The sequence below is a fragment of the Molothrus aeneus genome, chromosome 10, assembly GCF_037042795.1.
Source record: "Molothrus aeneus isolate 106 chromosome 10, BPBGC_Maene_1.0, whole genome shotgun sequence".
NCBI classification, from domain to species: Eukaryota; Metazoa; Chordata; class Aves; order Passeriformes; family Icteridae; genus Molothrus; species Molothrus aeneus.
The window spans coordinates 3619759-3645832 of record NC_089655.1 but is presented as its reverse complement, the minus strand read 5'-3'; the positions used below and the strand labels follow the sequence as shown (position 1 = coordinate 3645832).

The 26074-nt window shown below is 40.0% G+C and overlaps 1 protein-coding gene across 1 annotated transcript in view; it reads right to left on the bottom strand.

Annotated features, from left to right (window-relative positions):
- Positions 1-5077: 5077 nt before the first annotated feature.
- The window catches only part of CLSTN2 (calsyntenin 2), a 193287-nt gene continuing 172290 nt past the window's right edge, over positions 5078-26074 (bottom strand). The window contains exons 10-16 of the mRNA XM_066556816.1: positions 23441-23589; positions 21958-22181; positions 20143-20313; positions 19425-19570; positions 18728-18851; positions 17213-17397; positions 5078-16007 (exon numbers count right to left, since the gene is read on the bottom strand). Of these exons, the coding sequence (XP_066412913.1) occupies positions 15798-16007; positions 17213-17397; positions 18728-18851; positions 19425-19570; positions 20143-20313; positions 21958-22181; positions 23441-23589 (1209 nt within the window). The 3' untranslated portion in view covers positions 5078-15797. The remainder of the gene's footprint in view (positions 16008-17212; positions 17398-18727; positions 18852-19424; positions 19571-20142; positions 20314-21957; positions 22182-23440; positions 23590-26074) is intronic.

Sequence of the window (26074 nt, the reverse complement as noted above, 5' to 3'; positions counted from 1 at the left end):
GGTGTAGTTTGGTCTATGATTTTCAGGCTTCCTTGGATTATAAACTATTTTAATCAGTGCTCAAGATGATTCCTGATCTCCACTGATGCCCATACCACATGTCTCATTAATATTATTGCAAGTTAAATGTTGCCTTTAGGAAATTGCAAAATCTGTTTTTCCCAAAGAAACCAGCCTGGCATTTATTTTTTAAAGGAAAAAAACAATGTTGTAAAATAACCTCCAAAACTTTGATGAATATAGTGCTTTTCTGTGTATAAATGTCACATAAAGGGGTGTGAATTGCCACACTTTTGGCACTAACATTAACCAACCACGTCTCTTGGTCCATGGGTTTGTGCTGCAAGGGCCAATTCTCCCAGTGTAATTGAGCACACAATTGCCTTGACTGTGCAAGTAAGAAAAACCTGTTTACTTGAATGCTACATTTGAGGACTGCAACTGAATGCTGAATAATTGTATTTTAAATTTTAGAAAACTATTTGTTATTGTAACCTGATCTCCACAAAAATAAGTACAAAAGAATGCAGCAGTCCCTGTATTTAAGAGCTTTTTTCCTCTGTGATTCCACAGAGGCCAGAGAATTGGAGAATTTCCCAACACAGAGGCCAACTAGCAAAGTTACTCTTTAACCTTTATTGTTTTTAAAACTTTTATTAAGTCATGTCCAGTGTCCAAAGCAAGGCTGAGTCTTGTTCTGTAGCACTCCAGTGAGTAATTCCTTTTCTTTCCCCCCTCAAGACTCTGACTGACTCATTTTTTCTTTCTTCCTTAGTTCTCCATTTTTTCTTTCTTCCTTAGTTCTCCCTTATCCATCTCTATATTGCAGTCACACATTCATTGCTCTTGAACCTTCCTCCTCAGCTCACACTGCTGCCAGTGCTGGGATAGCTGTGGTGAAGCTGAGTGCTCATTCTTTTTTAACCTCTAGTACTAGGGAACTTCCCAAGAACAGGTTTTCTGTCAGTTCATAGGCCAGGGTGTGTGCCTGTCCAGTGGAAATTGTTTTTCATCACACAGGGTCCCTGAAGCAGCTGGGAAACAAGGAAAATGTTTCTGGGTGAGAGAGTCATGGCCAAAATATTTTCAGAGGGTGATTGTTCAAGATCGTGTGAAAATCAACCCACACTGAAGTGCCCCAAAATGCAACCACTTCCTAAGTAGACATGGTACAAAATCCTAGCTAATTTCTTGCTCTGTCACACTTTATTGGAGATGGTGGTTAAGATTAATTTTCCCTGTGATAATTATTCCACTTAGAATGGAGGTATTGACAAAATAGTACCAAAAAAATCTGTCTTCAGTGAAAATCAGCAAGCAAAACAACTTGTGTGTACTCTAGACTTTTGAGACAGCATAAATGAAATGGATGCTTCCTACTTTAATAGGCCGTTTGCATTAACAATTATTTTGGCTAAATGCCTCAGCTTTGCCTTAGAATTTACTTAAACAGCAGAGGAATGTATTCTGCAACAATACTGTGGTCTCTGAATGAGCTCTCTGAGCTACCCTAAATGGGACTGAAACCCAGCACTTTGGGAAAAATGACACTTATTTATTGGAAAAAGAAACCTAAAAACGACAATGCTGCCATTAAACGGAAAAAATATATGGGATACAGGCTTTGAACTCAAACTTCTGGGCATAATAGTTTCAGAATTTCTACACTCCCTTCCCAATTTCAAGTGTCTCCCCAGCTCTATGTTTATTGTTGTCTTCCAGACATTTGTACTATGGGAATGCAATGCTGGTGACTGACAATTTTATCCTTAGACATAAACTCTAGCTCTTACCTTTTAACTGCCTCAGAAGTATTGTAAGTTCAAAAAAGTAAATAAAAATGTTGCATTCCAGCAATCCCTTGCATGAGGCCTTGTCTCATTATTGGATCATCCTTGCAGGAAGATCACCTGTGAGCGTCAGAGCAGGCATCAACATTTAGACTTTACTTTTTAAAAGAGTGTGCTAGAAGGAGGAGCTCTGAGAGCTGTGAATTTCAGAACTCCTCTTGTTGTCCTGCCTGCACCACACTGCTTCTTACTAAGCTTGATTCTGTCCTCTCAGGAGATATCCCCCACCAGCATTATTTACTTTTCAATTCTTGCTTGAGTAAAACTGAGATTCCCAGCATATACTGTGGAATTTTGGACCATTAGATTTAATGGATAATAAGGTAAAAGGTATTTCGAGTTCCTTAAGTATTTTTTTATGTTTTATTTTTTAATATGAAAAATTATTTGGTGTCTGAATAACTTTATCAATACTTATGTTAATATCCAACAATTGTGTAACTGTTTATTCTAATGAATTTCTCAAGGTCTCTTAGACCACTGTAAGAGCTGGTCCTAATGATCCTAAAATCAGAGACTTCTACAGCCTTTGATAAACAATATTAGTATTAAACTTTCCCTAATAAGTAGACATGGCCATATCTATATGTACTTGTCATGTATTTAAGGAGAAAATTATATTCAGTGTAAGTAATGAATTTCATTAGAACTTGATTGTCGCTGTTGCAATTATCTTCTTTCTCTGGACAGAGCCTTTCACTCTTGGGCAGTTAGATGTCACCCTCTGGTTCAGTCTGTAAAGGAGCTGTAGGAGAACAAGATTTGCTTGTAATGGCAATATTTATGTTCTGCAGTAATTGTATTTGGTTAGTCATCTTGCCCTTTAAGGTGTTATGTTGGGTGGGGCACGGACAGAGTTCATGTCATACATGAGAAAAGATAATGAGAAAAGTTTTTTTTCATAGGTGGAAAAACTGCAATACAAAGGAGGATGCAGAATCTTATGAAGATGACAGGCAAAAAAGACAGGAAATAGAGTTTAGGTTGGCATAGTTAAGGCTCATCTCTACCTGTTCTGCCCTCTCACATTCCAAGTATTACAATAATATTTTTATTACTGTGATCTGTTCTGTGTGGTATCATTCATGTTAATAAATCCAAGTGTCCTCCATGCTGTACTCCATAAAACATGCAGTAGAAAAGACTATTCCCAAAACCTTACAGGGTAAATTTTAACAGGCCACAACAAACAGCTAAATCTCAGACAGTGGAGAGCAATGAGACAAAGCTGAGCAGCCTGATAAGAAACAATGCCTTTTTGGGAATGTTATTCCCTAAAGAATGGCTGTTTCTATCTTGAATAATATTTTTACTCATGAATTGCACAGAAGAAAAATTCAGAAACTGGAAGGATTCTTTTGCCCACAGAAAGGCAGAGAGTGGCTGTCACTACTGAGAGCTCTTCCAAATATTTCATCTACAGAGAGATTAATTATTTGTTTCTTGCTGGAGCTGCTAATAGTATAACTAATTTAGATGGTGATTCCTTCTGTCATAGATATCTGCTTGAAGGGATGAGACAGAAATGTACTGCAGTTAAATGCAGATACAGGAATGATGTAAAATGAGGAAGCACAACCAATCCTCTCCATAAACTAAATCGACCATCTCTTCAACACAAAAATACGTTGCTTGTTCTAAAGATACAACTGAGCTTGAGTTATCACTTTGGAACTCAGAACATCTCATTCCTGCCTATCTTATGTGAAGATACGAGCTTCACAAACAAATCCACAGCTTCTGCTCTCTTCCTTGACCACTGCACTGAAAGACAGCAAGAGCAGACAGAATCCTTCCTTTTCCTTTGAAAAAGCTACTGGCAGAGCTAGAAAGGGTTAAAAAATAAAGCCCTGCTTACAGAGTTTTACTAATCTCAGAGACACAGCTGAACTCTTTCACTAAGTGCTAAATTTCTGAAGGTTTTGCTTATATTTCTGTGTGAACTCTGTTTTAAGGGTGATGTTTGCAATAATATGCCAAAATAATTTTTTCCTCCCTTTATCTGTGATTATTTTCAGGAAAGTTATAATTTTTCTTTTTTTAAGTTCACACTAGAAAGACATTTCAAACCCTTTAATTTAAACCACAGGAAAAACAGCTCCCTGTTTTTCCTCACTCCAGGGTCTCTAGTGATTTTTATGTCAATGTCTCTTGGTAACATCATTAACTCTACAGCACATGGCATCTTATATGGTCTTGGGAAATTCGGTCTTGGGAGACAGCTGTGGTCTTGGGTGGTCTTGGGAGACAGCTATGTGTTAATTTTATTTTACCAAAATCTTTTACACAGATTTATTTTTCTGTCTCAGCCCCTGCAGCAATTTTTCTCATTCATATATGTTTGTGAATCTTTTTTCGGTGGTGTTTTCATTTGAGCAGGCATTTCTGATTGAGAAGTTAGTGGGATTTGCAGAAGTCACACTGAAAAATTCAGTCTCTCAGGAGCTTCCCTGCTGGAAGGCACACTTTGATTCCCTTGGTGAGCTTTCCTCAAAGCCCTTTCATGCAGAAGCAGCCAGGGAAATGTAAAAACTGCCTGTGGTCTTATTTACTAGTCTGTCCCATTTTTGTTGAGAAACATCAGACTGTAACTTCTAACTTGGGGAGAATGAGAGAAGAGACAAGAGGGCTGTGAGGGAGAGCTGCTGATGTGGTCAGGACACAGTGCTGAAACCAGAGGGAAATATTTGGCCATTGCCACAGCCAGTGTGTGTGTGGTAAGGGCAGCAACCCTCAGAGGCTCCAATCTCTACTGCCAGGCTAAGTCAGTGCACATTCCTGTGTGTGTGATGAGATCACTTACATGCACTAATGCAATTCATAGGCTGATGACCCAGAATTAGGTTTTTCCCCTTGTACTCTTTCACATTTTATGTGTGCAATATGTGGTATATTCGTCCTTCTTGTTAATATTTTATCATCTTTTATCACACCAAAATGAAGGGGGAAAATAGATGGCTATTAAATATAAATACCAGCAGCTCTTCAAAAAACTCCCTTTCCTTTGCTTCCCTTTCTCAGCAGCACAATGAAAAGCTGTGTAGATGCTCTAAAACTGGACTGAGGCATTTGACACGTGGCATTTTCCTCCTTAGGGATTAGCAAGAGAGATGGCAGATGTGGGCCAGGTATTTAACCTTTGCCACCTGAGGTGTGTTAGTGTTTAAGGGTTATGTTTCAGGAAATGAGAACATCTCAATAATCAGTGAAATAAAGATTAGACAACATTACCTTTTATGTGAAATTCTAAAATTATATTTATTGGCCAATTCACAGAAAGTGCTGTAGTGACCACAAAAATGACTCTGGCTTTATACATGTATGGATGTACAGAGCAAATTTTAAAATAACAGATCTATTTGGAATATGCATTTAATCAGTCCTGTGGAAAAACATATGGGCAGTAACAATGTTGAATTCATAAATGACTGTGCAAATTGACATGGCTTTTATGAAATACACCACTATGCCATGGAGGAGCTTTTGTACAACTTCTTACTCTATGTAAAGTTAGGGTTTGTGTACTATACTGTCTGTCAAAATTTACTGTACATTTTCATTAAGAAAGGGTTGGGTTTTCTTTTATTTTTAAATAAAAGAAAAATAACAGCTGATTCATCTATATTAAAAAAATCATTTCATATTAATCTTTTCAATTGCATATAGTCATTTAATTCATTGTACTGCATAAATTGTGTAGATTCATGCTTTTAACATCTGCAACAAGACATTTCAAGATATGGTTTATGGTTGTTTCACATCAACAACAAGATATTTCATGTAAGGGCATTTTTCCTGGGCTGAACAGTCTGTTGTTTTGAGACACTTTTACAGAGTACAACCATTGTATGTACAACCATACAGCATATATTTATTTAATCCCTTCTCTGGTATAGTTTTTTATTATCCATAGAAGTGGCCACAACTACACGGAATTTGGACAGCTAGGAAGCAATCCCAAGCTACAAAATACATGCTACCAACTGCAGTTACTGCTCCTCAACAAGAACCAATGCACTAACATGGAAACAATTTGGGAAATGATGAACTGTGTGGGAAAAATTGTAAATTTTTGCAGGCAGATGAAATACCATTTTTACTGTCAAGAGATGATGAAATATGAAATAGAATTGTCCCAGCCAATTAGAGCACAGCTGTTATATTCAACATGATGAGATAATTTCTCAGCTCTCCAAAATCCTACAGTCTCAGAAACATTTAAATGTTTAGTAACTATATAGTTAAATCTAACTAGAACAACCCCTTTCACCAAACTGCAGCAATATTCAGGGTGCATGTCTGATTCCTGCCCTGTTGCTTATCACAAGCAGCTCATTGCTCAGGAATTCCTCTTCTTTTTCCTCTCCTTTGTGTTGCAACCTGACCTTCCAAGGCTCATTCATCTTCCCCCTGTCCATCAGACTTTGGGTACTCCTCATGCCATGGCTTGTTTGGGGAAGGTGGGCAGAGCAGTGACAGCAAACAGCCAAGGAAGTCACTGTTTGCTCCTGTGACCTAAACCGACTCCTGGCAATTCATTTCCTACATTATGGTTTGCACAATTTACACCCACTGGGGACAGAGATGAGCTGAGGGGAGCAGAGAGCTCCCTAAAGTCCCCCCTGGAACCCTCAGTGTTCCTGCTCTCCCCTTTACACCAATCCTTGCAGACAGCCCAAATGAAGAAGAAATCAAATTCTATTTCCCTTGGGTCTTAAGTGATGCAGTGGCTTTTCAAACACGAGGATTTCAGTTCTGGTTTGGAGTTCAGGTACAGGAGGAGATGAAGGAAACACATCAGTGAAAAGACCCAAGCTGCCTTTGTACATCCTCCCTGTTTGCCACTGTGGCTCCTGAGCCAGTGAACACAGGTTTGCTTGGGACATGCTTGAAAACAAACCACATGGTCATCATGCCAGCCAGAGAGCAGAAATGGATCACAAATTTGCAATACAAGGGTAGGCATGGCAGTAATCAGAAGAGTTGGCACAATTCTTTTTCTTTGCAGCAGTTAGTGCCTATCTAGAAATCTTGAGCATTTGTTTTAGGAAGTAGATGCATTCTCTTGACATTTGAGGAGAAGCAGTATTATCTGTCTTAAGTGAAAGTACTGGTTAATAGCTGCTGTTTAGTGTAAAAACATGGACCCATGAATGACAATGTCTGTTTTCCCACTGATGACAGCAACCTAGGTTTTAACAAATTATACTTTGTATTATTGTTTCATTGTTGGCTTTGTTAAATCATACCTATGTAAAAGACACTGCCAAATTCATATCATATGAGAATTTATCCATGGATTACAGAAAAAAAAATTAAAAATCAAGTTTCAATTTAAATTTATTGTTTAAACTTTAACAACTTATGCAGTGACACCAGCAACACACAGCACCTTAACAGAGTGAACTGACTGTGACTCATTTAAGGAAATACTAGGGGATTTAGTTTGTGCATTAAGGACATTTCATGAAAAGGTAAGAAATACAAAACTGAAGGAAAGAATTGGGATGAGGAAGGATTCACAGCTTCTCTAGTAAATTACCAAAGGCAATGAACTTGATAACTATCTAAAAATATTCAAAGGATACAAATCATGGTTAGAGGAACTATTTAGAGTGGTGCAAAAGGGTATAACTAGGACTAATGAGATAAAAAATACAAAAAGGATTATTTAAATTCATTTTCAGGAAAAGCTTTCTAATGGTGAATTCTAATAGACTCTAGAACAATCTCCCAAGGGAAGCAGTAGAAGCCCCAGGCTTAGAAATATTTAAGTAGGTTGAAGCACCCCCACCCCTAACACTAAAAAAAATATTCTAGGAAATAATTCTGCACTGTTAGCATAATACTCTACTTGCACTACTTTTTCCTTTTGTCTACTAATCTTTATTTCTAGGATTTGATAAGTCTACTATAAACTTCAAAACACACTGAAGTTGAGATGAAACAGTTCTCAGGAAGCACACCCATAGCATGGATTACCCTGCAAAGCAATAATCCACTCTGGTGTATCTTCCCATCCCTGCCATGATGACCCTTTGAATAGAATTGCCTGTTAATCACAATCAAAAATTTACTCAACTGGTGGTGCAGTATTTGGAGTAGAATACATACAAAAACCCCATCTCTTTTCAGATGTACCTCACACTTTTACATCAGTTTGTGGAGAGGCCAAAAAGAAATGTGCCAGTAGTTTTTTCTGAGAAGAGAGGCAATAACTTCAGCTCTCAGATTGGCACAGGGATGGTTGTTATCCTCAAAAACTTTTCTATTATGTATATTTTCAAAAATCAGGTTTCCTAACTCTGTGACCACTTAGGAGATTGTATCACTGCAAAAAGTTTACTTGAGGGCCTTTTCATGGAATATGGAATATAATCTGCCTTGGGTATCTCCAGCTCCTCATCAACCCATGGAGTATGTTTGTTGTAGAAAATCTCTAAAACTAATCAACAACTGTCTGTAGGCAAAAGTTCCATTTCTTACCTAAAATAAACTGTGTTGTAACTGTACCCTCAGACTCGAGTTATAGCAGACAGAATGTTTGCCCCAAGCCCCCTGGGCTGGCCATGGCTCTGCATTTTTCTACTCAATGCACACACAGTGTAGAACCCCTCTCATGGCCCTGCTCCCTTCCCAGCTCTGCTGGAGCTGCTGTGACTGGAACTCAAGAAGGCAACTTCAGCATCAGCCAGGCTAAAAACCTGCGAGTTCTCCTTCATCACCACAGCCACCGCCTCCCCATGGGCACCATTCTGTGATTTTCTTGTACACACACAGGTTTATGTACACAACACACATCTGTGTGTTTTGCATCTATGTCTGGTCGTCCTGGAACCCTTCGACATCCTACATTCATTCTCTTTCTTGTTCATTGTGACAGCGTCAGTTCTGCCATGGAAATACAGAATGTTTCCATTTTCTTACTATTTGACACTGATGCTTTTATGTCTCTTTCTTTTCTACAAGATCAAATTTCAACTTTTTTCACATCACTGTAAACCTCAACTCTTTCTTTTATTCATGCAGTATTCTCTTCTACTTTCCTGTTCACTCTTCCTTAAATAATCATTTGATTTTCTAATGGAACTGACTGTAGTTGATCCATTCCACATTCTAAAGAGCATGCCCAGTTAAAACAACTGTCCACCTTCTCCTCTACTGCACATTAAGCAGTTTGTAGACAAAGATTTATTGCCAATTTCAGTACTGGTTCGAAATGTCATTGTAGTCACAATGTTGTCTGATCAATTCTTTTGTACCTGTTTATATATTTAGGGGAGGCAGGAATAAAAAAAAAAAGACACTTTAATTTTAATGCTCCCCCCCCCCCCTTAGTATATCCTGAAACATTCAGCCAAAAATAGTTTTATGGGTTAGTACACCCTTTGTACACAAAGGACACTGAAAGCTGGGAAGTTTATACCCAGATGGGAAGTTAAATGCCTCTGAAAACCCAAAACTATATCCAGATTTATACAAAAGGAAGTTAGGGCTGCAGGAAAGCATTTTACTCCCATGAAATTTTCTGGGTGTCTGAAGTACAAGGATGGAATACCATTGTAAAATCTTTGTTCTCTATTTGAAGACAGCTTCTCTTTGCATTTGGCAAGCTTTGTGCACTTTGCCCAGGGAAAGCTGAACTCTTTTATTGTACAATGTGCTTAACTGGGAAAAAAAATTCTGCTGCTTCTTTGTTCTCAGCACAGACATAAATAGTGACAAGACATGGGCATGGAGCTTCAACAGCTGATGAATGCACAATTTCCCCATGAGTTAGTACTGAAAATAAGAATGAGGGCTTCTCCTGAACTCTGTTTCACACATTCACAGTGCCTCACGCTGCTGAGTGTGTTTCTTTACAGGCAGTAACTAATGAAGCACCAGCCCAGATCTCTCCACTGTAACCACTGAGTCTTTCCCTCTGTATGTGTTTGGAGTGCTCCACCATGGAGGGCTGAGAGCAGAGCTGCAGAATTATTGAATTATGGATCACCACCAGGCTCTTTGACAGAGCTGTTCCAAAGGATGCTAGCAGCACTGTTCCTGTTGCCAGCAGAGACATGGAAACCATAACGAGCAAACTGCTGGCAATACCTCCTCCAAAGGCAGCAAAATGCCTCTAGGGAAAAAGGGTACCTGCTCTGGTGCCTGCCTTTTCATCACCAGAAATGAGGTTATGAACATACAAAACTTCCTGGGTTCATTTTTTCTGCTAAGTTTCAATAATGAGGGCTACAGTTGTTTATTACTTCAAACCCCTATCTTAGACAGAGCTTATGAAATTAAAGCCCTTGCTCCTCTTTCAGTTTTTGCACTGTTCAGCTTTGTGTATTTTTAATTTATGACCATGTCTTTTTCAGAGAAAACCAAAACCAAAAAGAACATACCAGGCTTGAACCACGCTAATCCTACAAAGGTGATGAATTACAATTACTTTATGAGATATCACTGGAGCAATTCTCCTGATATATTTAGCAGCAATATTCCTTGAGATTGGGTGTGTTAAGCGAGTATGAATTTTGTTCTGCTGTAGCTTTAGGGGTTATCTCTATTCTTTGTATCTTTATTCTCCATGCTAACAAAAATGGAGTTGGATTCCAAGACAGTCCAGCAACCAGAAGTCTGATCATTGGATACACAATCTGAGACATGCAGCTTTAGAGAACATAACCATTTCAGTTTACACTTCTCCCACATTGCTTGTTATGCCTTTCTTTATTTTAAAAAACCCAACATTTGACCCCAATGTACAAAGACCATACAGGACTGCAGCTTCTGGGTGCTGCAGAAAATATTACAAACTGTAATGGTTTGGTGCATGGGACTGTGGGTTTGTTTGAGAACACCAAGGCCTTAAAGGGATGGGCTGGCTGCTGTTGCCATGGCTGTTTGCAGTGGCACTGGGATGCTGTGAGCTCAGGCACAGGCTCTGGGGGCAGCGAGAGGGAAAACCTCATGCCATTGGTGATGCTAGAGCATGAGGGAGATTATACAGCACAGGATTATGTACAGCCAACAGGAATTCATTTAGTGACTTAGAAGGTGCTTTGATTTCTTCAGCAATCTTTTTGATATTTATGTTTTGTCATTTGGGTTTTTTTTCCTCCTATCTCCTCAGATTTACTCACTTGGTTTAGAACTACTTTAAGCAGTTGCCTAAAGGCAGAAAGCAATTCTTAAGGCAGAACCTGATAAAACCTGATACCCCCCCTGAGACTGGTGATATCCTAGTTTTGAGATACTTATTCTGGTCAGCATGTGTGAATTAAGAGAAGGGGAAGCCCCTGAGAGGAGACATACTCAGTTTTGTTTCCTCTCCCTCTCTCAGCATCCATATGTTTTTGCAAAGATCCTTAATTTTGGAATTATAATTTCTACTCCAGGATACCAGGAACAGCTCCATCCCACCAGACCTTTACCTGCTGTCACCCCAGTAAAGTCTTTCCTGGTGCTCTTCTGTGGAGAGCTGTGTGTGCTGGCACCAAAACTTTGAGAAGAGGCAGTGTTGGGTCCCAGAGCACTAGGACCCCTACCAGGGAGGCAAGTAAAGCTGCCTCTGAGATTACAGCTGGGAAAAGGGACAGCTGAGACAATAATTATTTATTATTTATATTTTATCAAAGCTCAAAAGGCTTTGCCACAGTGAAGTAAGGGCTGCTACTGCTACTGGGCTACCCTCTGCCCATCCTTCACCTGGGGCTACTGATTTCCTGTGGCATTATTTTTAGTTTAGGGTCAGGCAGGGACAGCTCCTGCAATGGAGACAGTGGATTTCAGTCACAGAAGGAATTTTAGAACTCTCTGATCCTTTCTGAGCCTTACTTTGTTCCAGAATGGAGTAAGGATGGTGCTCAGCAAGCTCAGCACCACCACATGCCAGAGAGAAAAATAAACTGCTCCCTCCCATTAGCCTCTGGTGAGGTAAAAAGCAGTCCCAGCACCACTGCAAGGTATTACCTGTTGGAATGAAAAAATAGCAACTGTTTATTTTAATTAGTATTAAAGATGTCACAAACCCTACATCTATTTCTAGATGCTTCAGCCAGTGCAGTAAATTTTGATATTAATCTCAACTGTGCATTTTAAGGTTTACTTGCAAAGATAAAACACCTATGGAGGGGGTAGAAATGAAAGAGAAATGGGAGCTATAAATCACAAATAACCACTTAGGCAGTTATATTAATTCAGATAACATCTTCAATTTGCATTTGTAGTTTTACAGCTTTTCCCAGCCTTAGATTAGTACTCCAAAAATTTAAGGGATCATTGATATGATGTCATTTTAGACCTCTGTTCTCACTTCTGGATTCCTGGTGCCATGGATTGCAGGTAGCTCTTCAGAGCTGCTTTCTTTGGATACACTTGTTTATTGCTAGTGTAAAAAAAGCCACCTCACCACAAGACAGCCCTGAGGGGCTGCAGTGAGTCCTTGGAAGAGATCAGAGCTGGGGAAGGGTTGGAGCACCAGGCTGAGGGAGCTGGGGAGGCTCAGCCTGCAGAAAAGGAGGCTCAGGAGGGGCCTTTTCACTCTCTCCAGACCCCTGAGAGGAATCTGCAGCCAGCTGGGGTTGGTTTCTCCTCTCAAGTAACAAGTGACAGGACAAGGGCAAACAGCCTTGAAGTGTGCTGGGGAGGTTTAGATTGAGTTTTGGGGAAAATTTCCTCGTTGAAAGGATGGTCAGGTACTGGAAGAGGCTGGCCAGGGCAGTGCACAGGCACCATCCCTGGGGGAATTCCAAGACATGGGAATGGTTGGACCTGGGGACATGTTAGGAGTGGGCTTGGAAGTGCTCAGGGATCTTAGAGGTCTTTTCCAACCTGAATGGTTTTACAATTCTAAGCATTTTTCTCAGGGAGAAAAAGAGACAATTTTGGCTTTTGATTAAGGGCAAAAACACCCCACACAAACATGTGTGTCTTTATGTCTATATATGTGTGTATATGTTCTGGTTGGTTTTTAAGCAAGTAGGTTATATAAAAAATGATTTCTGGAGGGGAGGCAATATTGCTAGAATTGTTTTAGAAAAATTCATATTTCTGTGATTTTCTAGTAGTAGTTTTGCTCAGGAAACCACTACTTTCAGTGCTGTACAAATATTTTAGGACCCATTTTGTGAAGAGGTACCTCATTCTCACTGCCATTCTGTGAAAAGGATGTTTCTATTTATTTGAATGAAAAATGCTGCATAATGCAGTCCAACAAGTAATCTAAAATAAGTACAGTGATACATTTGAGTTTGCTGAGTATCTTACTGCAATCAAGTTTTAGTGATAACACACATGCCTGTATGACTTTGCTTAGGTTTAAAAATGTAGATTTATTTATAGTAGAGAAAATACTTTGTTTCCTTTTTGTGTCATGTACGAATACAACCTGAAAAGATCTGCTTCCAGTAGCAAAAAGATAAAAGTCTGTTAGATGGAGAAACACACTGATGAATTCACAAGCATATAAAAGAATTAAAGGCTGTCAATAAGGTTGTAAATTGCTGCTTTCAAGTTGCCCTAATGTTTGCTATGATAACAGCAACAACAACAGCAACAATGATAATAATAATCAGGACTAAAAGAAACTTTAAAATAATTTAAGTCCAGTTTTAAATCTGAAATTGACTTTTAAATATCTACATTTAATTTAGAATATTTTTTTCTGAGTGTAAAGATTTGCTGATATGTGCTGATAACAAGCATCATGAAGAGCCTGCTTCATGTCACTGAAAAAATTAAAACTGGGAAATTATCTAGGATACTAGGATGGTAGGAACTGATCTAACATAACATTTTGTTCAAGATAATCAGAAATATTAATATTAATTTTGTATTAAACAGAAATTGTGGACATTTTTACAGTTGTTATTCCTGCAGATAAGATGTACTTATGTGGCCTTGATTCTGCAAATATTCTTCTAAGTTTAATATGTGTGAAAGAATAAAATGAAACAGGATTGATAATAAAAGAAAACTGCTGTATTGCCAGTCTTAACAACCATGTGACAACGTGATTGCTGGCACAACAAATAAAAGCATAAATATCTCCAATTTTAAAATTATTATAGATTTTTCTTTCATTTACTCTCTAGATATTCAACTAAAGGGCCTGGTTGCTGTCAGTATTTCCTTTCAGCTGCCAAATGCAGAAACTGGAATTACAAGAACCCCCAAGCACCCTTTGTATTCCCTATATCCCACGACATTCAGGAGCTGTTAATAATCCAGTATTGAGGGAGGTGGGTGCCCTCAAGATTGCTTCAAGTACCCTTTGCAACATCAGCCACCATTCAGGGTGTCAGGAAGGTCCTGTTGTGGCAAGACTGACTGGGAGAGTGAAGAAGAGGAAGCAGCTTATTTCAAACAGCAGATTAAAAAAGCAAAAGTCAAAGATGAAATTGCAAAGAAAACAAAGTACTCAGGAAAATAACCCAGACAAGCCACTAAGCAGCATTCACTTCCATGCCATTTTGTTTCTGTGCATTGGAGCAGCTACCCCAGCAAGTGCTGCAGCATTTGGTAAGCAGAGCAGCTGAAGGGTGCTTAAGGAAAAGAGGACCAAAAACACACCACACAGACTAATCAACACATTGTATATGTAGCTTATGTAGCTTATGTAGCTCTGCTTTTTCTTTTTTTTTTTCTTTTTAAATGGTGTTTAAGAAAAATATGCTGTGTTACCATAACAAACTAAAATACTCTCTCAGCCTCTTAAGATTTTAGTTTCTGTTTTCAACTATTTTGGTTCCAAGTAGGTTTTATTTTTCCTTGTCTCCTTTATAAAACCTTCTGTCAACATTAATGGCTTCAGGCAGAAGAAATAAGGGAGAATTATGAGCACAGAACAGGACTCACAGTGTTGTTCCTTTCTCTTGTGCACTACAGGCAGGCAGGGGTGCAGAAGAAATAGGGCATCATGTTTTTATAGAATATAGTCAGATAGGAATTCCAGCTGGCATTCACTAAGCAAAAGGGAACGTTTTCCTCATCTAAAATAATTGTTTAAATCCCAGCTATACATAGCTATGGAATAATGGGGTCACTTATTTTCCACTAGTTCAGTAAGATGATGCAGCAAGCTAATGGTTCCATGAGACAGACAGTTTAAAGCATCGATTTGCTGCAAATTGCTCAATCCATAACTAATGAGCAGCTCTACAGATTTTAAGTGAATCAATCCCATTAGAATTTACAGTTTGCATAAGACCATATTACTCAATCTATGGACACAGACTGGGGTTTTTTTTTTGGATAACCATCAGCAGCCCTTTCTTGTTGCTGTTTTTCTTAAACTCGTTTTTAATTTCTCTTGGTAGATTGGATAAAAATCCCTCTCTTGAGGGTCTGACAGCATGCCTGAAAAAATACACCATCCACATCTAAATAAGCACACATGCATCCCCTGTCAAGTCCCAGATATTCCCTTGCAGAAGACAGTTAACATCCAAAAGGCAGGACGAGATGATAGATGGAATTTAGCCCCTGTAGCACTAAAGCCCTGCCCCAATTTGAAGGTGGATTATGTTTTTTTTTACACCTGTAAAAATGTGAAGTTATATGGCAACTGGTATTTGGACCCACAGAAGTTATTCTACATAACAAGCTGAAATCTCTCCTGTGTGAAAAAAGTAGCAAAGGCAAAAACTTGTATGGATTGAGTGACAGGACTTTTGTCCCACATCTGCAGGGCAGAAACAGGAAATTGAGAACTGTGCTTGCTAACAGATCAAGTTCTGGATTACTTTATTACTGTGTGTGCCAGGAGGTTTGGGCCACCTTTTCTCCAGGCTTTGTAAGAAAAGGGCCAGTTCTATTGTTATCAATTACTACAACAAGATCATTTTAGGCAAAACAGTTACAGGCAAGCAGAAGTTCAAATCCTGTCAATGAATTCATAGACTCTGAAAAAACATTGTATTGGTTGTTACAAAAGAGCTGTGGCTGGCGGGCTGTTTGTTAGTAGGGGAGTGTTGAATCATCCCACTCCAACTGCTCTTGCCTGGTGGCATTCTGTTTGTGTCCCTTTTGGACAATCACTTCCTCCTCCTCTTCCTCCTCTTCCTCCTCTTCACTGTCATCTGATTCAGCACTGGTTGTGTCTTCCTCTTCATCATCTATATCTTCTTCCTCACTCTCCTCTTCTGTCTGGTGTGGCTTTTCATATTTCTACAATACATTTAAAGAAATGAGACACTAGCAGAAAGGTGCCTTCCTGACAGCCAGAGCTGTGTCAAATGAGCATTTAGAAATGCTAACATGCCGGGCAAATCTGGTTTCCATCATTATGTGAGTATTAAGCATTAAATTCATACAAGTTGGTAGCAAACATTCAAAAACTACTCCAAGAAGAATGAAATGTAAATAGGCAATCTCTTTGTTAGCCACACTATCAAAATTTAAACCTTCAACATCATCTTCTTTAAACTGCTGATGATTTCCTCTCCTTTTAGTGTATAAATGCTTACATGAAAAAGTTAAAACCAAAGCCAACTATATCATCTTGGGTACCTGTCGGAACTCAGAACATCCCTCTGGGTGTCCAGAGCTGCTGGGACCCCTGCCAGGGGCTCAGAGACCCTGGCACACAGCCCAGAACACCTGGGGGTTTGATTATGACCTGTGGAGCAAATTACCAGCTTTGTATGAAGACCTGAAAGCCACAGAAGTTTAAATAGTGTAATAAGAAAATTATCACTGGGTGAAGATTTTGGGGTTTTTAGAATGGGGGTTTTGGGGACAAGATGGAGGGACTTGGGCGTGTCCAGCCTTTCTTCTTCTTCTCTATCTTCATCTTCTGCTGTGATGGTGGCACTTTTGGATTGGTCTAGAGTAGAAGCTCACTATCTAACACAGGTGATAGGTATAGGAAAGTAATTGTAAACATGTTATCTGTAGTTTGTAGTATAAAGAGATAACACTGCCCCAGGGGCAGGCAGAGCGCCGCTGTCTGTCCTGCTGAGCGGACCTCGGCTGGACAGGAGAAAAATTTTCTATAGATAAGATACAATAAACAACTCTGAGACCGAGAACTGAAGAACTCTGGCTCATTCTTTGAACGTGTGGGCCAAAACAGAGACTTTTCCCGTGTCTCGGGGCTGCAATAAACTGCAGAACTCCTGAGAGGTACCTACAAACAGACATGGATGGAGTGGAAGTGATGCTGTACCTGAGAGTTCTTCACCATCTTCTTTAGTAATTATACACGACAACAAATCTGAAGTTCTCAATTATATCTGATCAAGGTGTGCAGAGCTGAGAACTGGGCTGGGGTCTGGAGTGTACACACACGCAGCTGAACAACTGCACCCTGAAAGATGCTCAAACCCACTGCAGCCCAGCCAGTGGCTCCTGGCAGTGCGAGGGTCACGTACCTCCATGGGGTTGACGGTGATGGTGAGAGCAGAGTCGTCCCAGTCCATCTCGTTGTCCTTGGCTCCCTCGTGCCCCAGGGAGCCGTGCTGGCGGGCGGAGCGCAGCCGGAGCACACCCAGCGTCACCACCAACACCAGGATGCTCACACAGATGATGATAACCATCGTGGCCACGCTGGGAACCACTGGGACAAAGGGTGGCAAAGGGAATGCAGTTACACTTGTGGAACAAGTCATCTAAACCTCACTAACCTTGTTCATTTTCAACCCATAGCACCCCCTCCTCTGGACTGAGAATCAGGACAGATGCCTTCCATGTGCCACATGCCTGGGATGATGGAAAGTGTTGACCAGTGCCCATCCACTAAGGTGGAGCACACACAAATGGTGTTCACAGGTATCTTATGACGAGTATGATGAGTCCTAACTGAAAAGTGAGCATGCTCACCTTTGCTTTTTGAGCCACTTAAATACAGATGACAGGTAGTTAATAAGTGCAGAATCAAATAGTTTTTGCAGTAAAATTCTGTTATCTCACTTGCATGTTGACCCTTCTCAAGGCTTCAAGCTTGAGACAAAATGTACATCTCAAAGCTTGTATTTCAAAGGTTTCAAATGCTTGTGATTTCAATCTCAAGCTCCCAGAAATAAATGCATTGCCACCCTATTTATCTGTGTTACAACCTTCCTGGGAGTTTCTTGAGGACTCAAGACATTTTCCCCCACTGGTTGTCTGAGAGGCCCCTGTCTCCACCTAGTCACAGGAAGAAGTCTCTCTGAACTACCACGTGTAATCAGCTCATAATTAGGTTAGTGGAGAAATGCTGCCACTTTCTATGTACTGTGAGGTACTGCAGTTCCAGGAGCATGGGATAACCCAGTCCACAACCCACTTTGTTGCCTTGCCCTGCCTATAAGAATGTAAGTCTGAAATCGAAACAGTATTTAGGAACAAAAAAACCTAGTTTGCATTAGTTTATCCATTAAACATTCAGTTTCATTTTAGTGAAGTGTCTCTACAATGTAAAGAAAAATACAGCAATTTTCTAAGCATCTCTGTATATAGCTACTTACAACTGCCTACACTTTACATCAGCTTTACTTCTTTACATATGTGTCATTCAGCTAAAAGGATTTCAGAATCCAACTTTCAAACAAGTATCTTTACCCTGCATTTAACTTCACTGAAAAGGTTTCAGATTTGGGTCTATATTTTAACTCATATAGCCTAAAAATTAAATAAAAATATATCCTATATATTTTTCAGCTGTGGGGGTCAGAGCACAAAACCATTAATGAAGACTTTAAAAAAGGATACCAGGTTTTAATTTAAAAGTACATTCTTGGACAGAATAGAATTCAGAGTTACCTTCTTTCACACCTGTGATCTCTGAGAGGTCTTAGAAGCTGAAACAATGGCCCTCAGGGCTTTAGTCTGTGGAGCAGGCTGACCCACAAGGGAAACACTGACACATCGGAATCATTGTGAGCAGTCTCTGGGAAGGTGTCACATACCTGAGCTGTGGACTGCACTTACACTCCCCTCAGGGTGCTGAACAGATTGGAGAAATTTGGGCTGGAATATCATGTGATTTACATGGTCCATGAAGTTTGAGTTGGAACTGTGTAGAATATTAACCTGGGAGAAGAGAAAAATAAGAGACCAGATACTCAAAATGTTTTATACTCCAAGACTGCTGGTTCCATATATTACATTGGACTATGAAGTTCATCAGCAGATAGGGACACTACTTCACAGATCCTAAAGGACAAATTAACTTTTTTTTAATGCCAGTGGAAAATACACAGCTTAATATATTTCTAATTTGTAGCATGAAAAATGCAGTCTAACCTTTCTGGCTGTTGACTCTGAAGTGACACAGAACAGGACTCTTTTGATTTACCTGTTTGGATAAGTAGTGACTTTTTCTTCTCTCTATATTAACCAGCTTTTAGGTGTTACCTAAACATTATGAAATAACTGTTAATTTTATTAACAATTATCAAGCTGTTAATTGTCTTTGTAAACACTTATTAATTTTGACCATATTGCTAAGTAGGTCCTGCAGTTTCCTGGAGTTGTTACCTGGGCTCTAGGCCTCGGTGCTAGGTTGGAAAACATGACTCAGTCATTGCTCACCTCCAAGCTGAACTCACTGCTCACCTGCAGGCTGAACTCATTGCTCACCTCCAGGCTGAACTCCTTGCTCACCTCCAGGTTGAATTCATTGCTGGTGTAACGCCCATTGAGCTCGGAGCACTTGACCCTGAACTTCCTGTCCGAGGTGGCCGAGGTGCCCCAGTTGCGGTAGCGGAGCTGCCGCAGCACCTGCTCGTAGCTGAACATGCTGTCCACACCTGTGGGGTGGGAGGGCAGGGACAGCTCTGGGACAGGCAAGGGAACACTGCTCTGGCAGTGCACAACAAATCAACCGCTCACAGAACACACGGAACTCGGCAGAAAGGTCTGGAAATGACAGGGCATCAAACGTTCCCTGACACTCGATTATGTGAGGATAAGTTTTTGGAACTGAATGTAGGTCCCTAATGGAGAGGGAAAAATACAACAATGGTACAGAATAAATTACTTAGTGATGAGAAAAAGATGGCCAATGTCCCGGCATTGTACAGGAACCCCCTCACTCCCATGTTCCACTGTGATGGTCCACAAGAACCCCACATTTAAAGAAAGCAGGGATGTTGTTTTCCTTACTTGGGGAGTAGCAGGAGGGATGCTGAGAATCCAAAGGGCAAACACAGCACATCCAGAGATCAAGAAGCAGCTGTGTTTTTTAAGATACAGTCACCCTTGGGATATTTTCATGGCTAGAAAATCACAGATTTCTGTCCAATTTCTTATATATTTGAGCATTCATTCCAATATATAATTGATGTGACAAAATAAGGGAAAACAAATTTCCTGAACTTACCATAGATTGAATATCCTGCAGTGGAATTTGTGGCATCTAGATGTTTTCCTTGAAGCTCCCCATGATCTAGTTCTAAACACTCTTGTTCAGGGTCTAGTTCTGCACCAATGACCAAAACATCACAGAAATCCAAGTTGTGGAGCATTTCCTCTACTACCACTTGTTTATTGACTGTGGCATGGGGCATGAAAAAAAAAGATGGAAATGAAGATAAATTATCACAGAACAGCTCAGTCATTTTATGTGCTTTACATCAGGACTTCCAATTTTTGCCAAGATGGCTGAACTCTTTTTACTGATATTAAATCCAGCACACTTAAAGCAAATCAAGAGAAGTGTCCAGTCTGCACAGGTGCTGTGATGATGAAGGCCTCACACCCAGTGAGATAAATAGAAAATATATTGCTCTGTAGTATAAGGCACCCAAGAACATTACTGGAAGTAGAAAACTGAAATTTGATCTTGGAAATAAATTCATGTAAAAAATTCTGCGTTTCAATGCTGAATTGATACCAGCTTTCTTAAGGAAAACCAAACTGGAAAAATACAAATCCAACATATCTATGCTTGGATGATTCTCTCAGTTAATCCATACCCCATAAACAATTTACATTACAAAGACCTGGCCATCTATCCAAGAGCAAGGCATGATTATAAATAGCAAGATCCTGTGCTGTGTGACTTAAAGAAATTAAGTTATAAACTGACTGTCCTTCAACATGTACAAGTAAAAAAATAATTCTGTTACTGGAAGAAGGGTAGCATATCAAATTAATATTTAAATTCTCTGATCAACTTAGCACAGAGTGTGTGGCAAAACTCCTTAAGCAGCTCCCTGAGGGCACAGACACTGCAAGCCTGGAACTTCCTGCCCATTTTGCAAACTTGATGTTAGAGGGCAGGAATTTGGGAAGGAAGGCATTGGGAAGGAGGGCACAGCCAGGAAAGCCTTACGCCCTACATTGCCAACTCCTGGTGCAGTAAATCTGGGTACCTTAGCTCTAAGTTACAGCTGTAACATATCCAAAAATGCAGCCCAAGTCAAATTTGTAGGCTTCAGGTAATCCGTGCCTGTAAACTTGCATACCATTGCCCATTTTCTCTTCTTCAGAGACATGCATCTAGTTGCTGCTTATTCTAGTCCAACAAACTGTGTTTAGAATGATTCCTCAAATTACTAGACATTTCATCTGCCTTGCACACAAACATTCAAAAGATTCCTTTATAGACAATGATTTTAAACTTGATTTATACTTTTGAACATTCACACAGTGTTGAATAATAATACACACATTGCTTAACCTTAGAATAAACAGTCATCATTGAAAAGAAATATTTTTAAAGGATTATATATACATTTTATAGGTGAGAAACTGAGGCATGAGATTACTTTCTTGAGTATCACTCACAAGCTGGTATCAGAGCTGGAAACATAAGAGCAGACTAAAACAACTATTGTTCAATTACTGCTTTTCACCTTATCAGCACAATTAACAAAATTCTGTTACAAGTAGAGGCATTCTAATGAAAATACCCTATATAACAGAATATGAAAGGAGGAGTAGAAAGGAATTATTCTAAAGTATACTAAATGAATACTACATGGAAAATCTGCTTTTTTTGAAGCACCTTCTGATCTGCCACCATTTAACACATTTTTCAATGTGTTGAATTGAATTTCTTCAGTACAGCATTACTGTGACCTAATTAATCTGGGTGAAGTGACTTCCCTTGCATTACTTGTTTGCACCATCCTTTAAAAATTTGAGGAGACGTTACAAAATGAGTAATAATATTAAAAAAAAAGACACAAACCTCTGTCATGTTCTCTTAAGTCCATGGAATGCTCCATTTTAGTGACTGTGCTGACAATCCTGATGTCAGGGAACAAAATAACACCTCTCTCACTTTCAAACTGTGCAGCTGGTCTAGCAAAGTGGTCCATCCCAGTTATGGTAATCTTGGGCTCATTGGCCTGAAATACCATTACATAGGCATCTATATCTGGGATACTAATGCAGACATCTTCACCAAAACATCTGAAAAGACACATCAGTCATTAACTGCATGTAACACATTGCACATCAGAGGAGTGTGGCACTGGCAATGCCCCAAGCCCAGCTCATGGCTCTCAGGTCAGTCCAATCCATCCTCAGGCACTGCCACACATGAGGCCATGCTCCTGTACCGCTGTGCAAACAGGCCAGCTCTGCCCTCCCCTCCCTTCCCACCTTCACAGATACTCATCCTGAGGGACAAACTCAGTCTTTCCTAAAGTGACTATCAGAATAATATTTTACTGTTTAACTGACATTTAACAGAGCAGTAAAGGGTTAAAAAAGTTAACTAGATAACAACTAACTTTAGCAAACCAAACATTAAATTCAGAAAGTGGTAGCTAATGAATACAACATGGTTATCCTGTCATGTGTGATTAAAAGGGCCTAATTTTCCATTTAAATTGGTCCCATTATGAACTCTTTTTGGGACCCTCCAATATTTGCAGTGAAAAAAAGGTGCCTGTACTTCCCTTTTCACCTGAATCAGCAGTGTGCAGGAAGTGAATCTCCTGACAAGCTCTGCCTCATTTCATGCTGGCACAGGAGCTGGGCCAGCCCTGGGGTGTGCAGGCTGGGCTGGCTCCAGTGGGGCAGCCTGAGAGCTCTTAGAACTTGGCTTGTTTTCCCTCCAAGCCCTGCTCTCCCTGCTCTGGACAGAGCAGAGCCCAGGGGAGGCCAGGAGAGGCTGTGGCCAGCTCTGTGCAGCTGCTGTCACTGTGCTGCACGGAGAAGGATGGACACAGAGCCAGTCCAGCCTCCACCAGTGCTCCAGGGACAGCACAGACAGCAGGGGACAGACACACATAGGCTGCTTCAAGCACACCTACAGACACTGCTCTTGCAGATATGTCCTCTGTTTGATGGAACAGGCCTGCATTAAAAAGTCATGGCTCTGGCCATCTCAGAAGGAACCATAAATGTTTAAAATTAAAAGTAAATAAGATTGCAGTAAATGCACTTTTCAGTCCAGACTGTATGCCCCAAAATGATAAAGAGAATGCAAGTACATTATACTAACAAGAAAGGCTTCTCAAGAAGGTAATGTCAAGAGTAATCCACCATGTAAATGGTGGTTTTGGCATAAAAGTAAATTAAATTAATCCTTTAAAGTTCAATAACAAAGTAGTATGATTTATCAATTTAATTTAGCCAAAATTATTCTTTTCACATGGCCAAAGAGAAAAGTAATTCATTAAAAATGTTCCTAATCTGTTCAATTCAGCTGAAGTGTAACTTACTGGACTTTAGATGAGACTTTGAGACGTCGTACGCCTGCAGTAGGAAACTGTCTGGAGTTGATGTATGAGACCTTTTGGAGAGCTTGATTTATATTCTCAATGTCATCTCCTTCCATGACAAGGGCTGACTGGGAAGGGTTGAAGTGATACTAGGAGAAATACAAATAATTAGTATTTAAGGGACCAGGTACAGAGTACAAAATAATATATATTTTTAAGGAATGTTGCACAGATGTAAGTAAAAATTTTAATGATTTAAGAAAAAAAAAATCTCCATAGCTATCATTGGCTGAATCCACATGTTGTTCTCTATAACATGTACTTGTATCAGTCACCTAGAAATTAATCCAGATTTGCTGTTCTTTTCCCAGCCTTATCAACCTCGCTGATACAATTTCTGCAGCAATTTCCAATGCTATTTATTTTTGAACTCTGGAGAGGTTCAAAACCTTAACTGACCACCATGATTCTTATTTCTATGTAATCTTTTTAGGTTAAACACATTCCCCATATAAAAGCATTGCCTTTTGAGCCAGCCTAGCATGCAGAAGCATATTTTGGCTACTTTCTGTTGTGGTTTTATCCTGGGCTATCTTTCTGAGATATATTTCAACACGAATGAACAAAACAGTTACAACATTTGCCTCCTACATCTTCATTAGTGTCAGACACACTAAAGGGGACTCTCCATCCTGTCTGATGATCAATAAGGGTGTCTTGATTTAAGATGGAGCTGCAAACCCTGGGCCAGCAAACCCTGCAAAATCACTGCCTGCTCATGTAGCCCCAGGCCTTCTCTACTGCATTGCACTGAACACAGATCAGTCTTGATGACCAAAAAACTTCGTCACTGTTGTGACACAACCAATGACTGATTTTTACCTTCATCATAATTAATCCTAATTACATGTTTTATCTGTTGATTGGTTTACTGAACCGTCTGCATTGCCGAGGAAACCAGCATCACCCACTTGACATCGTGCCCTACTGTTGCCAGCACTTTTCTCTCCTGGAAAGGCTTTCTTTCCCCAAAGCCTTCACATTGATTATGTGAAGATTCTGTTAAAATACAGACAGAGGCTGCCTACACTTCCTTACAGCCAGAAAGGTTAAAAATCAAACCACATCAAACAGTCTGTGAAGAACAGGAGGAAGTGCAGGGTCCTTTGTCAAACAGAACATGGAGGACTGGGTTTAAAGCTTGTGCAGGAAGGTCACAACACACTGAAGGGTATTTTTCAACAAAGAGGAGGACTAACATGAATCCCAGCCTGCATATACTTCTTTTTCCTCTCTTTAAACTAGCAACAGTAGAGAATGAAATTAGCAAAAGGAGACTCTAGCTAGCCAGTTAATAGCTCAGCTGCAAAACAGCTGGAATGCTGCCAAAGGGACCAGAGAAAGGCCCAGTCGGAGCCATTTTTGTCTTTCTCATTAAAAAAGCTAAAAATAGCAACAGTTTAGACAGTGTCTCAGAGAGCTGTTACAGATATTGAAAATTAGGCTGCAGCCCAAAAACAGTCCGACACTATTGTCTCAGAAACTGCTGCTACACTGCTCTTTCTTAGGTGGTTAAAGCGTGAATCTCCGTGGTGCAAAGTGTGTATCAGTCTGCCAACACTGAATCTGCAGAGCACCACATAAACAGCCCCCCAGAACCCACTGTCTGTGCAGCTGTCACACCTGCCTGTCTGGGATCAGGTGTGTTTGTTTTTCACACCACAACACCTTTCCCTCTCATTTTCTCTTCAAGGTCAGGCAACTGTTCTGCTTTCAGCTGAGCTTCCTTCTGTCAGCCCCCCAAAGAAACCCTTCCACAATCTCTCTCTCTTTGCTCCTTTCATTTTTGCCTCCTTCTGTTGCTCTCACTGTTGGCTTGCTGAGGCAGTAAAAGCAACATCAGTAACTTAAAAAAAAAAAACCCCACTATCTGTATTTCAGAAAATGAAGATATTTTAAAAGTTTGCAAAAGCATGAAAAGGCAGAAAACAATTCCTTGTCTTCCTTTTTCCCTCTGCACTGCCAGTGCAGTGAAGAAGCCAGTCACAAATGCTGGAGCAGCAGTGGGTGGTAGAAGAGGGATTTTCCCATGCCCATGAAACAGGGGTGACTCAAATATTTTCAGGTTTCAGAGGGCAATAACAGGTGAGGAATTACTATGCTTTTAAGCACCATAGACTAAGTGTACAGTACTTTAATAAATGGAAAATCCCAGCAAAGAACTCACTATTAGGCATACACACGTGGGTTCCAGAAATCCCTACCTGCTCCATGTATGTGTTACCTTTTAAAAACAGCTTTAACCAGCCCCTGTGTCCTGTTGCTGTGAGAAGCAGCAATGTGAAATTCTTAATGATGTCCTTGGTAGGATGATTAAATAATTCTTTGGGGTCTTTCCTCATGTGTAAAAGTTAGAGCTAGCAAAATTCCTCCTTAGCTTCGCACTTTCAATTTTCATTTTTACACTCGTTTTCACAAAATGTGTCAGCTATACGACACCACTGCAACCTATCATCACCCAGACAGGCATTTATTTGGGTGCATTTCAGGTCAGTCTGTACAACAGAAAGGTTTGGCTAATAAAATGCTGTCCATGGCACTCCCACTGCATGTTCCAGATGAAGCGTTACAGCA